This window comes from Terrapene carolina, unplaced genomic scaffold (assembly GCF_002925995.2).
Source record: "Terrapene carolina triunguis isolate 2854851 unplaced genomic scaffold, T_m_triunguis-2.0 Scaffold374, whole genome shotgun sequence".
NCBI classification, from domain to species: Eukaryota; Metazoa; Chordata; order Testudines; family Emydidae; genus Terrapene; species Terrapene triunguis.
In genome coordinates, this window is record NW_020664725.1 from 9862204 (window position 1) to 9876847 (window position 14644).

Genomic DNA, 14644 nt, shown 5'->3' on the forward strand with positions numbered 1-14644 from the left:
ATCACCTAATGCCATAGGTCTCTTCCATCTCTACATTAAGAATGTCTATGAATGTTCTGTAATAGCTAGCACTCCAGTTTCAGCAGCCTGTCAGTCACTACTGTCACCTAGTAATGGAAGACTCTTTAACGGTTAAGAGTTTGTGTCAGGTTTGGATAAACTTGTCCATCATCACTCAACACGTTCACACTGGTTTGCTTCACTGAACTATGTATGACCCCAAAACTCACCAGTGAAACTCAGACAAATCCCTGTGTGATTTTTGAGTTTTAAAAGGAAAGTCTTGCATGGCTCTATCCAAACAACCTGAAGTTCTCAAGACTGCAACGCTGGGCTGGAATCCTTGCAAGAATAAGTGCTAGATTTCTGGTGCTTCAGGTTCCAATTATGAGAAAAAAATGTGCAGCATTTGGGCACTTTTGTTTTCTGTCCCAGAAGTAAAAACTATTATCCAAATACTATTGAGAGGAAGGATGGCCTGATGGATAATGCACTGATCCAGGACTCAGGAGACCCGAGTACAATTCCCTCGCTCTGCCACAGACTCACTGGGTGACCTTGGGCGAGTCACTTAATCTTTCTGCACTGCATCTGCAAAACATGGATAATACTTCCTTTTCCTCCACCCTTTGTATGTCTTGCCAATTTAGGCTGTAAACTCTTCAAGGCAGGGACTGTCTCTTACTGTGTGTATACAGCACCGAGTCAATGGGGCCCTGATCTCAGCTGGGATCCCTAGATGTTACTATAATACAAATAATAACAGTGAATGTTTCAGAACCTTACAAACATGTCTGTTTCAAAAGTATTGTGCCGTTTCCCTACTCAGTTGACAAGACACACATCCTCTCATAATAGCCACAACTCAGCAACAACTAGCCTCCCACAACTTTACTCCCACGAGGAATGTCTGATCAAAGGCCACTGAGTGACTACTCGTTTCCTAACGGCTGGCAGCTGTAAGGAGAATCGTCACTGTTTGGATGGAGTACGCGGCCTCAATGACCTCCTCTCAAGCAGAGCGCACTTCCTGTGAACCTCTTTGTGCTTGATTTGAATTTTAAAGGAGCTGTAAAGCATCAGCATGGCAGCTCCAGTCTTCCACAAACCTCCTACAATGCCTCAGCCTTCAGTGCAAGTCTTTCTTCACAGCACTTGATGAGTCACCACCACCTACACCAGGGATGGATGAAACCTTGTGAACTATTTTTCCTGAGTTCTTAGGATGTGCAAATCAGGTCGTCTTGTCAGTTAAACCCATGTATGTTTGGTTGTTTGCTCCCCCAAAGGTGTTTCAATTAAAAGAGTGACAAAGAGTCCTGTGGCACCTTCTAGACTAACAGACGTATTGGAGCATAAGCTTTCATGGGTGAATACCCACTTCGTCAGATGAAAGTAGTGGAAATTTCCAGAGGCAGGTATAAATAAAACAGGTATAAAAGAACAAATCTAGTTAAGGGGACATCTATGCTCTCTATTAGGGATAGATGAGCCATCCAAAAAGCTAGATTGGTATAATAAGGTGCCCTATATTGAGTATATTTTATTTTTTCATTGGCATTTTTCTTTCCCAAAGCCATCCTCTCCCCCCATATTTGTTTTTCGCTCAACCAATTCTCTCCTCTATATTTCCACCAGGACTTTTTCCCCCTTTCTGCTTCTTTTATTCCACTCTTTCTCTTAAATAGAATGAGAAGATAGTAGCATTCAAGCTGAATTTTCCAAACTGAAGTTAGGAAAAACAGGCCCCATTCTGTGCTTCCCTTGACACATAGGCAGAGCGGGTGTAGTGTGTTACCACCAAATCAGAATAGCAGTGAACTGAAATTGCCCTGTAAAAGCTGAAAGGCCGTGGACATACCGCCCCAATGAATTTGCCTAGGCACATGCAACAGTGGCTAGGAAGAGTAAACCTCATTGAGAGTTGAAAAAGCTGAGCATGGACAATAGCATACCCTAGATCTGTCCAAAAGGAAACCATTGGTAAAACAGAAGCTTAGAGAACAAGAGCATAATGTTTTAGGAGCAAAAGAAAAGCTATTCATTTATACATGGCATTTCTCTCAGGCTACGTCTTACACTACACACCACTGGCAGCTGCGTATAGTGTACGTGTAGCTACACACCGCAATGAAAAGAATATTGCATCCACATGTCAGTGCATAGCTATGTGTGTCAGTGAAAGGCTCTGGCACAGGGAGGCAGCGGGGAAAGACTGTCCTCGCTGCAGGAGCCTTTCACTGTTGCTGGAGTCTTTCCCTTTGACAGCGAAGGGCTACAGCAGTAATGAGGAAGCGGGACATTATTCTGCTAAAAACAGCAATGTTGACAGGGAAGCAGAGCTTGCTGAGTAGAGAACCATGTAGGTTATGTACTCAGGTACATACCCACACCCATCAGGTGTGTCTTTACTTGCCTAAACTAAGCTGAACCTCACTGTCTATCTGTATTAATACCCGTGCTAGGAGACCAACATGACTTTGTACACTACACACTGCCAAAAGCAGGGTGCAGTTTACACACACCCATCTCTCTCCCTGCCCCCTTCTCTGAAAACTCAGCCTACTGAGATCATGGTTGCTTTTTAATTGGATAATATTATTACTATTATTTACTGCTTTAGATAATGACTTTTGCAAACCTCAAAGTGTGAAGATTATTAACCTGATGCATATCATAAAATAAGTAACAATTATAATAACAATAATGACACTTTACCATTACACAGCATTTTCCATCTGAGGATTGCAAACCATAGGCATGCAGTAGAGGGATCACTTTGCCTACAACTGAAAGGCTCCGGCGTAAACACAGCAGCAGTTTATTAGCCCACTGCTACACCACACAACAGTTTAGAACAGGAAGTGAAAAAGAATCCTATAACTTCAAGAATCCTAAAACTTCAGGGGGATTTTAGGTTGGCAGAATGTGATTACCCACACTGGATTTTGGCTAGGACACAGTGATTCTTGCAGAAAATGTCCTAGGCTCTTCAATTACCATGCTGATAATATCTGGCTTGATCCTGCAGGTTACTAAGCATTCTGGCCCCAATCTAGCAAAATATTAGCACATTGTGACGGAATGAATGCCTATATTCACACCCTATTGTAATAATTGTGCAAAATAGGCCCTGTGAAGTATCATTTGAAAACCAATAACTTGCTGATCAATAATATCATGGTGAAATGTATGTAGCAACATTATATGTATAGTTATGACTAGCCCTTTAAGATGTTGGTAGCACATATTCAAACCAATGTAACCTTGATTAGGCAGGACTGGTTAAGCAGGTCTATCTTAAACAAAGGGACTTGTGTTTTCCTCAATTTACATGTAGGTAGTAAATAGGGTCCTTGAGACAACAAGAGGGAGACAAGGCAAATCTGCATTTCAGCATACAGAGGGGAGAAGAAAGAGCACTCCCAGACTGTAGGTCACCTTCTTTACTGCTTAAATAAAATTTACCTTGAGGGGTGAGCCTCAGAAAAAATACACTTCACAGGGGGGTTGGACTATAAAGGTGAGGGGCAAAAAATACTCCAGTCTATCAATCTCTCTCTCTCTCTTAAATCACACTTTCACCTAAAAAGACAAAGGAACCAGCCATTTGGACTTTGGGAACAGATCCTGACTTGAGAATTTGGTCAGCTATGTTGCTGGGACCATGTCGTAAGGATCTGACATTGAATCAAGCTTAGTTTTGTTAAGTCTTAGCTACTAGGAAGCGCTTTATTTTGATATCTCTGGTAGTCATTTCTGACTTTAATATCTTGCACTTGTACTCACTTCAAATCTGTCTCTTTGTAGTTAAGTAAACTTGTTTTATTGTTTAATCAAAATTAATCCAGTGTTGTGTTTAAACTGAACTGTTTGGGTAACTCCAGTTAAAAAGCAAACTGTTGTAGAGTGACCAATTACAGAGGCAATAAACCTGTAATATCTGAACTATCCAGGAGGGGGCTAGACAGTGCAGAACACAAATTTTGGGGAAAATTCAGGACTGGGAGCGTGCTGGGATCATCCTGCAAGTAGTACCAATGTTGCTGGAAGCCACAGTGTGACTGGTGTGTTGCTGACTGGCTGCCATGATCAGAGGTGCTGGACTAGGGTTGTGGCTATACACAGACACTCAGTGTGTGATCTGCACGCTGTTTGGCTGTTTTTGAAGGGCCCAGGTTGGGAGCTACAACGGCAAAGCATTGTGAGGCACCCCAGGTTGCAGAGTAGGTTGTGATGCAATCCCTCAATGGTCTGGATTGCACCCCGGAATGTGACACACGTGAGCAGTTGACTTCCATGGCATTATGCATATGCTTAGATTGAATCACTTGCTTAAGAGTTTTCTGGATTGGAGACAAAAGTCCTCAATGCACTACAGAACCAAGCCCCTGTGGCACATGTCATCTGTAGATCTCAAAGTGTTTTTTCAAGGAGGAGCAAGTATGATAAACCTAATTTGACAGATAGAGAAACTGAGGCAGAGTCAAATTGATCACACAGAAGCTCAGTGACACTGCCAGGAGTAAAATCCATGTCTCCTGACTTCCTGCCCTGTACTCAATCTGTTGGACCCTACTTCCACAAGTAGCCAGAATCTTGCCTCCATGTCTCATCTGAAAGGTGCCACCTAATCCAGTAGCACAGCACCTGAGCACCAGCTCAGCCCTAAGAGGGAAAATTGCCACCTACTGAATGTGACCTGTAGTTCACCTGACTGCCTTCACCTCTCCCTGCGCTTCCTTGCTCTGCAGGGTGAAGGAGGAGCAAGATCTCTCCAGCCATCCAATGCCATCTTTACTTAAGGTCTGGTGGAATCGATGCCTATAAAATTCCAGCCCCTGTCCTAAGAAGCCTCCCTCCCATTTCTGAGCAGGCCAAAGGACTGTACAGAGGGAAGTTGCTTTGCCATTTAATGAAGGCACACAAGGCAATCAGTGGATTCACTTAGCCCAAGTAATCTTCAGTCCAAGCACAGATCTGAAGGGAGAGATAAAGGGGAGTTGCAAGCAGAGCTTTGCAAAGCTCAGTACCATCAATTTGCAGGCATTTGAGACAGTCTGCATTTTAGCTCTCTCCATCCCACTCCCCAAAAAACACATTTCAGCCAAAAAAAGGTCACCCAGCTCTATCTACATTCCCTTTGTGTGTTAGGTTTCAACGAGCACCACCCCCAAAAATCAAAGGAAGGAAAATACTGACTTTAAAAAAAAAAAACTGATTTCAGGTGAAAATTGAGTCAAACAAAAAAACAAAAAGAAAACGCCCCCCAACACATATCAGTCTGACTTGGGTCAGCAAGCACTCAGGTCCTGTGACCCTGTTAGTGGGATGGGTCAGCGCCTGAGTCCCACTGTGATTCGGGTCCAAGCCCTATCAATTTGCAGTGTGGACACACCTTAAGCAACAGACCCAAGTCCTAAGTGCTTACAGCAGTATGGATGCATTAGCATGGCTCTGAGACCCAGGTTCACAATGCAGTGTGGACACTCAACCACAGACTTGGAAACACCAAGTCCAGAAGCCCGGGTCCCATAGACCTGGGTTTACAATGCAGTGTAGACATACCCTTAAGGGTCTGATCCAATGCCTGGCCCAGCTCCAATGCGAGTCTTTCCACTGACTTCAATGGGTTTTGAATCTAGCCTTTAGCCCCTTTGTACATCAGTTTTCCCTTCTGTAATGATGCTTACCCACCATCGTAAAGAGCGTTGAGGTGAAGAGATGAAAATGGGCTATACAAGTGCTAAGCATTATCACTATTATTTCCCACTGCCACAAAGTACTGAGAAACTAGCACTAAACTTGCTGTTAAATCTGACCTTATCATCATGGGTACATACCACATTTACAAGAAACAGGTCAGAAATACATCAGAAGATTTGGGGAAGAATTTTATCAAGTATGTTCCTAATGAAAGGAAATGGGTAGCATTGCCCTTTAAAGACATAGACTCAATCAACTGGAGTCAAAGGTATTTTGTGCATGTTCTGGTCACAAGGAGAGACATTTGACCTGCTCCAGGATACATTACACCCTCTCTTCCTATATCATCCTCAAGGGCAAGTTTCAAAAGTGTTGATTCCCAAGGTTAAATCACAGAATTTAAAAGCACTGAATTTAAAAGCCCACATTTCTAAAATTTAACAGAGTCATGTTTGTAAATGGCACATACACAGGGCTTATTTGACCAGTCTTCAGTGGAGGATTAGCATCATATTTTTTTTCTTTCAAATAAAGCATAGAAAAGGGGGAGATGCCGACAAAGGGGAGTTACTGGATATACAGAAAAGAAGAACACAGAAAGTGTAACGTGTTAACTTCTAATGTGAAGGTCGAACACTACAGTGCATTATGTAACTTCACTTGAACTACTTAGCTAGGCTGCTTCTTAACCAAAAAAAAAAAGGGGGGGGAATCATTTGATTCATTCACCTTTTATTCCCATATGCAATAGAACAAATTTTATTTCCAGTGCATAGTGTAGCCCTTAAATCTCTAGAATATCTATATGGAATTGGAAATCATTAAGCATTGCATCGCTACCTTATGTAATTGGAATGTAAATAAGGAGAATCCCAGATACACACAGAGATAAATTCAACTCTCGGTGATAGTAGGGTACATCCAGATTTGCAGAATTTGTCTCCCCTGACTCTCTCTTGCTGCTCAATTATATCTAACTTCAAAGAGGTTGTATGGATAGATCTTTCAGCCACATATGGCTGATGGGCTGTTTAAGTACCACTCCCCATCTTACACAATGATGGCTGAGAGTGAGACACAATGAAAATCAAGGGACAAGGAAACTATCATAAGCATGGCATGAATACAAAGAGATTCTGAAGTGAGTGTCCTTACAGTGAACATAACTGAAACTGCCTAAAGTTAATCCCACTGCTCCCTGAGATCGAACAGCTACAGCTAATTTTAGTTTTGATATTCTAAAATCCTACCTAGTTCTCTAGCTCTTCCCCACCCCCACAACTGTAAAATAAACCTTTTTCTGCAGACTGGTAAAGGGTTGGAACATAGTTTGTTTCTTGCTCTCACACACAGAGGACGAGGGAAAGAGAATTATAGATTTATATTTTTAGGTCAACTCTTTGTCCCTCATTTTCACCGCAGGTCCCAGAAACATTCTAATCAATAATCTAATAACCAGGGAATCAAAGGGAGTGGAGAAAGAATGAAAGCAAACCCATTACCTATTGCTAGCATCCCATTTATGGGAAAGGGAAAAGGGGAGGGAAGATCTAAACCCAACAGCTGATCTCTGTATGCCATGGGAAGAAAGCCAGTACAGTTGCCACCTCTCTCTATTTTTGCATGTGAGAGCTTTAAAAAAAAAAAAAAACAACAACCAACCAACCAACCCAGGATGCTGCAAAGAGATTCAGTAGGTGATGCTTCTCCCTCTAAGTGCATTTTGAATCAACAACTCTTTGGTGTCAGGGGAGCACTGTGCTGCTGAAGTTGCTGACTTTTCCATGGGATGTAAAACCAGGCTGCTGCCTGCTTAGTGTCATTAAGAATCTATGACATGATGCCATAATGACGCTTTATGATGTTGCATTTCTACAGAATGCAAATTAATTCAGTGTGTCATGACATAAGGATATTGTTTGGCATGGTGACATGAATTACAATATGAGGATGTTCTGTCATAATATGATATCTTATGAAATTGTGATGTTAGATAGTCATATGATGAGCTTTCATTGTGATATGATAATAATGCAACATGGAATTGTGATATTGCATTACAACATGAACATACCACATTATGATGTTGCATCTCAACAGTATGATTTTGCATCATTACATGATAACCTTGCATCATAATGTTATGAAGCTGTGCTGTGATGTCATTACACTCTTTTCTGACATGATAGCATCAAGATGTTGTTGTGTTGTGATGTGATATGACAATCTTGCACAATGACACCAAGATATGGTGCTGTGCATGATGATGTGATACTACATGATCACTTTGTACAAATTTAGGAAGTTGCATTGCAGTATTTATGGCAATGCTATATTGTATCACATCGTGACAATGTTGTGTTGAGACATGATTGCGTTGACATGATGGCTTTTCATCACATTAGGGTGTAGAGCCCACAATATGGTGACCTGACATCACACTGTCTTGTTGGTGCAATGTGACATCATAACATGACCTCAGAATGTGATGTTGCAATAAAATAGCATGATCCTGTGAAGCAACGGTTTTGTCCTACAAGTGGGTAACAGTGAGTCCACTTCCTACCAGTCAGAAAGGGCTGCTGCCCGCAGTCTGTCCCTTTCTACTCTTTCTACTGCAGAAAGAAATCAAGTGTCTTTCATAAAATTGCTCCATGAGAAAATCTGCAGTAACCTTACTGATCTCATGTGTAACTGAAAACAGTGAGTTTTAGGCAGGTAGGACTGAAAGTTGCATTAGCCTGCCACTTGCTTGATGGTATAGCTTCAAACATTGCCAATCCAAAGCTGCAGTTCTTCCTTAAGCAAGTGGTAAAACTATTCCTATGATGGCTGTTTGTTATGCAAGTTGTACACAAACTTACACATTAATGTAACCCACTTGGGTCTGACAAACACCCAAGGACAAGGGAAATCTGTGTTTCAGCCTTGGATCTAGTCTCCTCTTGAGCCATGCATATAATTCCATTAACTACCACCACATGTGACTAGGAGAAAATAGGCCCTAACAAACACATCATCCTTAATATACCCCTCTGTGCCCAGGAATTTCAGGACACCCGGCAAAGAAGACTGATTGTACCCATTTACAGTTGGATAAGTGAGGACAGAGCAAAAGCCTAGAAAATCCCAAACATTTTTACAAAACTGTACACACTTATACGGGATCTTTTGCCCACCACTAAAATGCAGTCTGGGGAAGAAAGTGATATTTTATACATCTTTAATAGGGAGACGTGCAGAATAACTTCTCCTATAGGAACTATGAAGGGGGAAATGTGGGGATACAGAACAACCTGGAATTTGGCCAGCATACTTAGGGTTAACACACTATTCCTCTGAAAATGCCAGAGAATCTTTAAAGAACACAAGCATTCAGGTCCCGAGTTAGGCTTCTCACAAGAAAGCCATCACCTACTACAATAGCATGGTGCCCCCTCATGCTGGGACACTGATTCAGTGCTAACTCACAGGGAGAGTGACACCTACTGAAACACCAACATCACTTCTTTCAATACACCTACGACCCTAGGTAATCTCTTGAAGTCCTGCATCCAGTGCTGACCCTACCCACCTCTACTGAGCTTTTGAAATCTGACAAGATTACAGCCCAATGTGCTGGCTGGTGTTTCAGTCTTTACGAATATTATGATCTATTGAGTGTGTGTCAAGTGTAGTTACACTATTCATAGAAAAACAATGTGCAGTATTGTTCAGGATAGCATGATGGGGTTCTGTATTACTAGATACACATACTTACAGAATTTATAATACATGTCTTGCTTGCTCGGTGGTACTGCTAAGCCATTATGCAACTCACCAGCCCAGCCCAATGACACATAACGTAGTGCATCAGTGAAAGTTTTTTTCAAAAAGCAGAGAAAATCATGTAGGATTCTCAGATATTAATAAATTTGCCAGTTATATGTACTATATCATATATATTACACAAGCTATATCTGTGTTTGCACATAAACACAGGATTACAGAAATCAGAGATGGAAAAGACCTATATTAAGTCATCTCTGGCATTAGTCCATCCCTGGGTTCCACAGCAAGATGTTTTCCTGATGCTACATGTTCCAGTGCTTTGTTCCACATAACAAATGATAAACAACAACAATAGAAACAAATTCAATAAAAATAACTTTGCCCTTCTCATGCACCTTCCATGTAAGGATCTTAAAACACTTTCCACACATTAATGAAGCTAGCCGTAATGGTGTGTGCGGGGGGGAGGGGGATTTTATTCTTCTTATTCACATTTTACACAAGGGGGCAAAAGGATTTTTTTTTAAAGTTAGTCCAGCACACTGTGAACTAACGTCATGTACAATTTAAGTTTAAATTACAAAGTCATGTTGCAGTGAAAAGGGTGGAACCTTCCCCATCGGATAAAGTTCTGATTACTTTTTCTTTTTGGTTTTGCATCTCCATCATTTACAATCCGCTGTATATTTTGCAGCAGGAGAGTGGCTTTGATTTTAATTATATATATTCAGCTTGGACACACACACACACCCTTTCCTGGCCAAATTTCGTCCGACAGAGCATTTTCTTTTACAGCAGAACTATCAAACCCTGAAAATGAAGAATTTCCTCTAAGAAGGCTGGGGGGGGGGGAGACTGTCGGGGGTACAACATGCCAGCAAAGTCCATCCTGGAGAGCAGCTCTTTAAAGCACAACTTCAGTAGGAACCGTTCTATTGAAACAGGATTCCGGTCTAGTTCTCTCCCTGCCTAGAGCCAGGACCACTGCATCGCAGCTCTGATGCAGAGATGCCCGGGCTGGGAAGAGAAACCTTTGCATTAGCCCACCCCCGCCCCTGGTGGCTCCATTACAGCTGCAGTCTTAGCTCGGCACCCGACAGCGCCTTCCCCCGAGCAGATGCCCCTTGCTAACGCCACGGCGATAAAAAAAGCCTCGCACGGGAGGCAGGGACCAACTTATTGGAGTGCCTCTTCCCCCCGGCGGCTCCCTGGCCCCCGGGATGCGCTGTGCAGAGAGCTGTGCTTACCAGGCGAGCTTGAACCCTTTCATTAGCACAGTCACGACAACCCGGTGCCCGTCTCCTGGTCCGCCCGCGGCCGGCGCCAGAGGTCCCAGGACATATTGGAGCAGCCGGGGCAGGAGGCGGCCCCCCGGCCAGCGCAGCGTCCCATGCACGGCGCCCCTGCGGCAGGGAAGCGGCCGCGTCCCGCCCAGCCCAGCGGAACCCCGGCTGCGCGCCCCGCTCCCCCCGGCTCCCGGCGGCGGCGGCTGCCGAGGATCTCTGCTGAGCATGTGCGGCGCCGGCAGGGCAGCGGGCTGGAAAACATGCCCTGGCACGGCCGCCTGCCCGGCAGCCCCCGAGGGAGGCAGGGAAGCCGGCCCGGTCTGGTCACCTAATGCATGCGGCGGCCGGGCCAAGCGCCGTGCACCGCCGCCCCCGAAAGCCCCAGCCGGCTGCTGGTCCGCGGAGCAGCGGGGCGCACAGCCGAGCCAGGGCCGCCCGTGCGCTCCGGGTTCCAGCTGCCCCGCGCAGCCCCGCCGCGGGATGAGAAAGCCACTAGGGCAGCCTGGTCCCCGTTCTCCCTTAGGCGCCCCCTAGCGCCGAGATGGTGGGGCCCGAGCCGCAGGCACCCCCCCAAGCGCCTCTCTCAAGGATGCTCAGCTCCAGGATTTTGTTTTAGCCCGCGATGCAGGGAGAAGCCAGTCAGGGAAGTTCAGATTCGGGGAGTCCCCACGCCACCTCGGAGCGCTCCGACTTGGGGTTTGGGTTCGGCGCCATCTCCACAGAGCACTTTACCGCCCCAGCTCTCCACCCAGGAGTCACTGGCCCGCCACTGCAATGGAGCAGCCTCTGGGGGGGGGGGACCTGGCAACTGTTTGAAAGCACAGAAGCAACACTACTACAACAACAACAGCGAGTGAAAGGAGAGCGTGTGCCTCACTGAAACCGAAGGGGACGTTTTCAGGAAGGCAGGAAGTCATGACCGGAGACAGGACGGGAGTTAGCACCACAATGTTATGAAAGGCAAGATCCTGAACAACAACAAAAAGAATGCCGGGTTCCTTCTTCTCTTCCGCTCATCCTGCTCTGACCTCCATCAGTCAAGACTTGGGCCCTACTACATCCCACTAATAGGTCAGCACTTCCTGCCACCAGGCTTGCCTCTTGGCTCAGGCCTGACTCCAAGGAAAGAATGCCAACTACTGAATCACCATCAGCGGTTCCTGCAACACCCTGAAGCCAGGTCTACACCTAAAAATTAGATTGCCCACCCCATCTACATTGCTCCAGAAAATTTCACACCCTGTGTGATTGTAGTTAGGTCAACCTAACTCACACCATAGATGCAGCTAGGTGCACGGAAGAATTCTTTTGTCAACCTAGCTACCACCTTTCAGAGAGGCTGTCCATCCCAACTGGGAGATTCTCTCCCAGCTGCAGCATAGACAGATCCATGGAGACACTAGCCGACTTATTTGTGACTTCTATGCTTGGTGCTTACAACTCATATCTAGGAAGGAAGCCACACATCCCGAAAAGCCCCAACTTGTGTAAAACACAACAACCCATCTGCTTAACAACACAAGTTTTAGCTGTGGAAACATCACCATAGTATTCCTCTTGCTCCCCACTGAAAAAGGCCCAGTTCAAGGTCTCAGTGCTGATGCTCAAAGCCTTCCACGGAACTACCTTAGAGAACATTAGCGATATGTTACTGGAAAAGAACAATGATTGAGCTAATTTGATATCCTGTCTCAGGAAGTGGCTAGTAGGCTACTATTGGAAGCTTTAATCTTTAAATTAAGGGAAGACTAAACCCCAGAGTTTCATATATGTTCAGATGAGCACAAAGAAATTGGGCATCTTACCCAAACCTTTTCTGAACTATCCTTTTGGATCTAACAAAATCATGAGAACAAGAAGTTCCTCATTTCAAGTCAGGCTGAGACAGTCTCTCTTGCATTGTTTTGGTCATTTCATGCCCAGCCAGAAACCATAGGTAGGAGGAAATGAATAATGATTGCCAGGAAACAATTTCAAACCACAAAAAAAAAAGTTGTTTGAGGCAGAGGGGAAAGGTCAGTTCACTGCTAACTTTGCTGATATCTGTGACAGAAGATGCACTCCCTCTAAATCATCGGTCACATCAACCAGTGCCAAAACACTTTGGTACCTGCTTTTGATTAAAGCAACTAATACAGGGCCTGGTACTGTACAATGCTGAACAGCCTAAGCTCCCATTAACTTTAGTGGGAGCTATGGGGACACAACACCCTATTGGGTCAGATCCAATACTGAGCAGGGATGGACCTGGACTGATCTCTTAAATCTAAATAGCCCCAAACTTTGAAGGAGTTTGGTTCTGGAATGAATCTCATGTTTAGCAAACAGCTTTGTTAATTGAGTACTACGGTTTCTCAATGCGTACTTCCTCACATCACTGCAAACAGTGAAGAGTGAGGAAACTAAACTGCTTCACTCTCCCTAGGATGCTTTGAGCCTGTGGTCTGCAAGGAGTTATGGAGCGAGGCAAACGGCAATGCTGTAAAATGGGTCAGGAGACCTGCAAGTCTGGCGAATCTGGGACAGACCAGTGCTGCAGAGTCACACGTTTGGAAATCAGGCAGGGGGAGACTGAGCAGGCAGCCACGGGCTGTTTTATAAGAACACACTGGAGATCAGGAAATTATCAGGAGTGAGAGAGACTGAGGGGGAAGTATAAGCACCAAACTCTGGCAGAACCGACTGCCCCTCGGTAAGAATTCGGCTGGGATTTGCATTCTGGCATCCTTGAAGGGAGCCTGGGTGAGGGGGCTGCAGATGGCCAATCAGCTGCGGTGGATCATAATCAGGTGATCCCTGCTGTCACTGTTAGTTACAGTCTCAGCTTCCACTGCCTTGCCCATCCATGTCAGCTAATGTTGAAAGGGTGAGTCCTCTCCTCTCTGCTCCCCCTGTGCCCAGGCACACACCAGAAGAAAGGAAGTGGTATTAAATATTGAACCTGGCAACATAAAAGCGTGGGGGAGGGGGATGGACTAGGGACAGCAATTGCAACTGCCTCCATGGAGATAGGAACCGGGAGACGCTAAGCACTCAGTCCATTTAATGCAAGGTGGAGTCCAGTGAGATTATCCACCTACTGTACCCTGAACATCTGCCCCATGAAACGAGCAAATGAGAATGAAGGATAGTTTTGTGATTTAGATGCAGGACTGGAACCCAAGATATCTGGATTCAGTTCCTGGCTCTGCCACAGACTTCCTGTGTGACTCTGGGCAAATCACTTAATCTCTATGTGCCTCAGTTCCCCCTCTGCAACACAGAGATCCATACTTCCCCCTACCTCACTGGATGCTGTGAGGATACGTTCACTAATGAGAGCTTCTGGTCCAATGGAAATCCCATGAATGCAACCTCTCTTATGGAACTGTGGTGCTTTTCCTCCCAGCGAGAATTGGGAACTGAAGCCACACACGAACGTTTAAAAAAAAAAAAAAAGAGCAAAAACTCTGCATAACTTTTCCAAACCTTAGAAAGGCTTGGAAGTTCTGACTGGTAGAAGCCACTCAGAGAAATCTGGATGCTTTTCCGAACCCTAATCTACAAACAATCAAGTCCTCCTCAGTCTGCAAAACTAGGCTTGAGTGCTTGCAAGTATAGAGGAACTAATTCATTCTTGCCCTGTACCTAGTGCGAAGCGATTGCGAAATGCGACCGTTCAGATTGGGTTGTGATTTACACTCATTTTGCACAGGTGTAAACATCTGTAACAAAGTGAGAGGCAAAGATGAAATAGGCCCAGCATCTCTTCAACACTGCATTTATGGTTAGGTTCCAAGACATAAGCCTCTCCTTGCAGCATCTCAGCACTTACCCTTCCAATCCCGGATGGAAGTCATCAGTGCAGAAGTCACCATGGAAATTAAAATCCCTTTGAAAAT

The 14644-nt window shown here is 44.8% G+C and overlaps 1 protein-coding gene across 4 annotated transcripts in view; it reads right to left on the reverse strand.

Annotated features, from left to right (window-relative positions):
- GRAMD1B (GRAM domain containing 1B) overlaps positions 1–14644 on the reverse strand; it is a 138523-nt gene that overhangs the window by 75924 nt on the left and 47955 nt on the right. The window contains exon 1 of one of the 4 annotated variants that reach the window (XM_026657977.2): positions 10725–10826. The exons of the other annotated variants lie outside the window; for them this stretch is intronic. Coding sequence (XP_026513762.1) covers positions 10725–10747 — 23 coding nt within the window. The 5' untranslated portion in view covers positions 10748–10826. Of the gene's footprint in view, positions 1–10724; positions 10827–14644 lie in introns of those variants that run through there. 4 annotated transcript variants of the gene reach the window in all.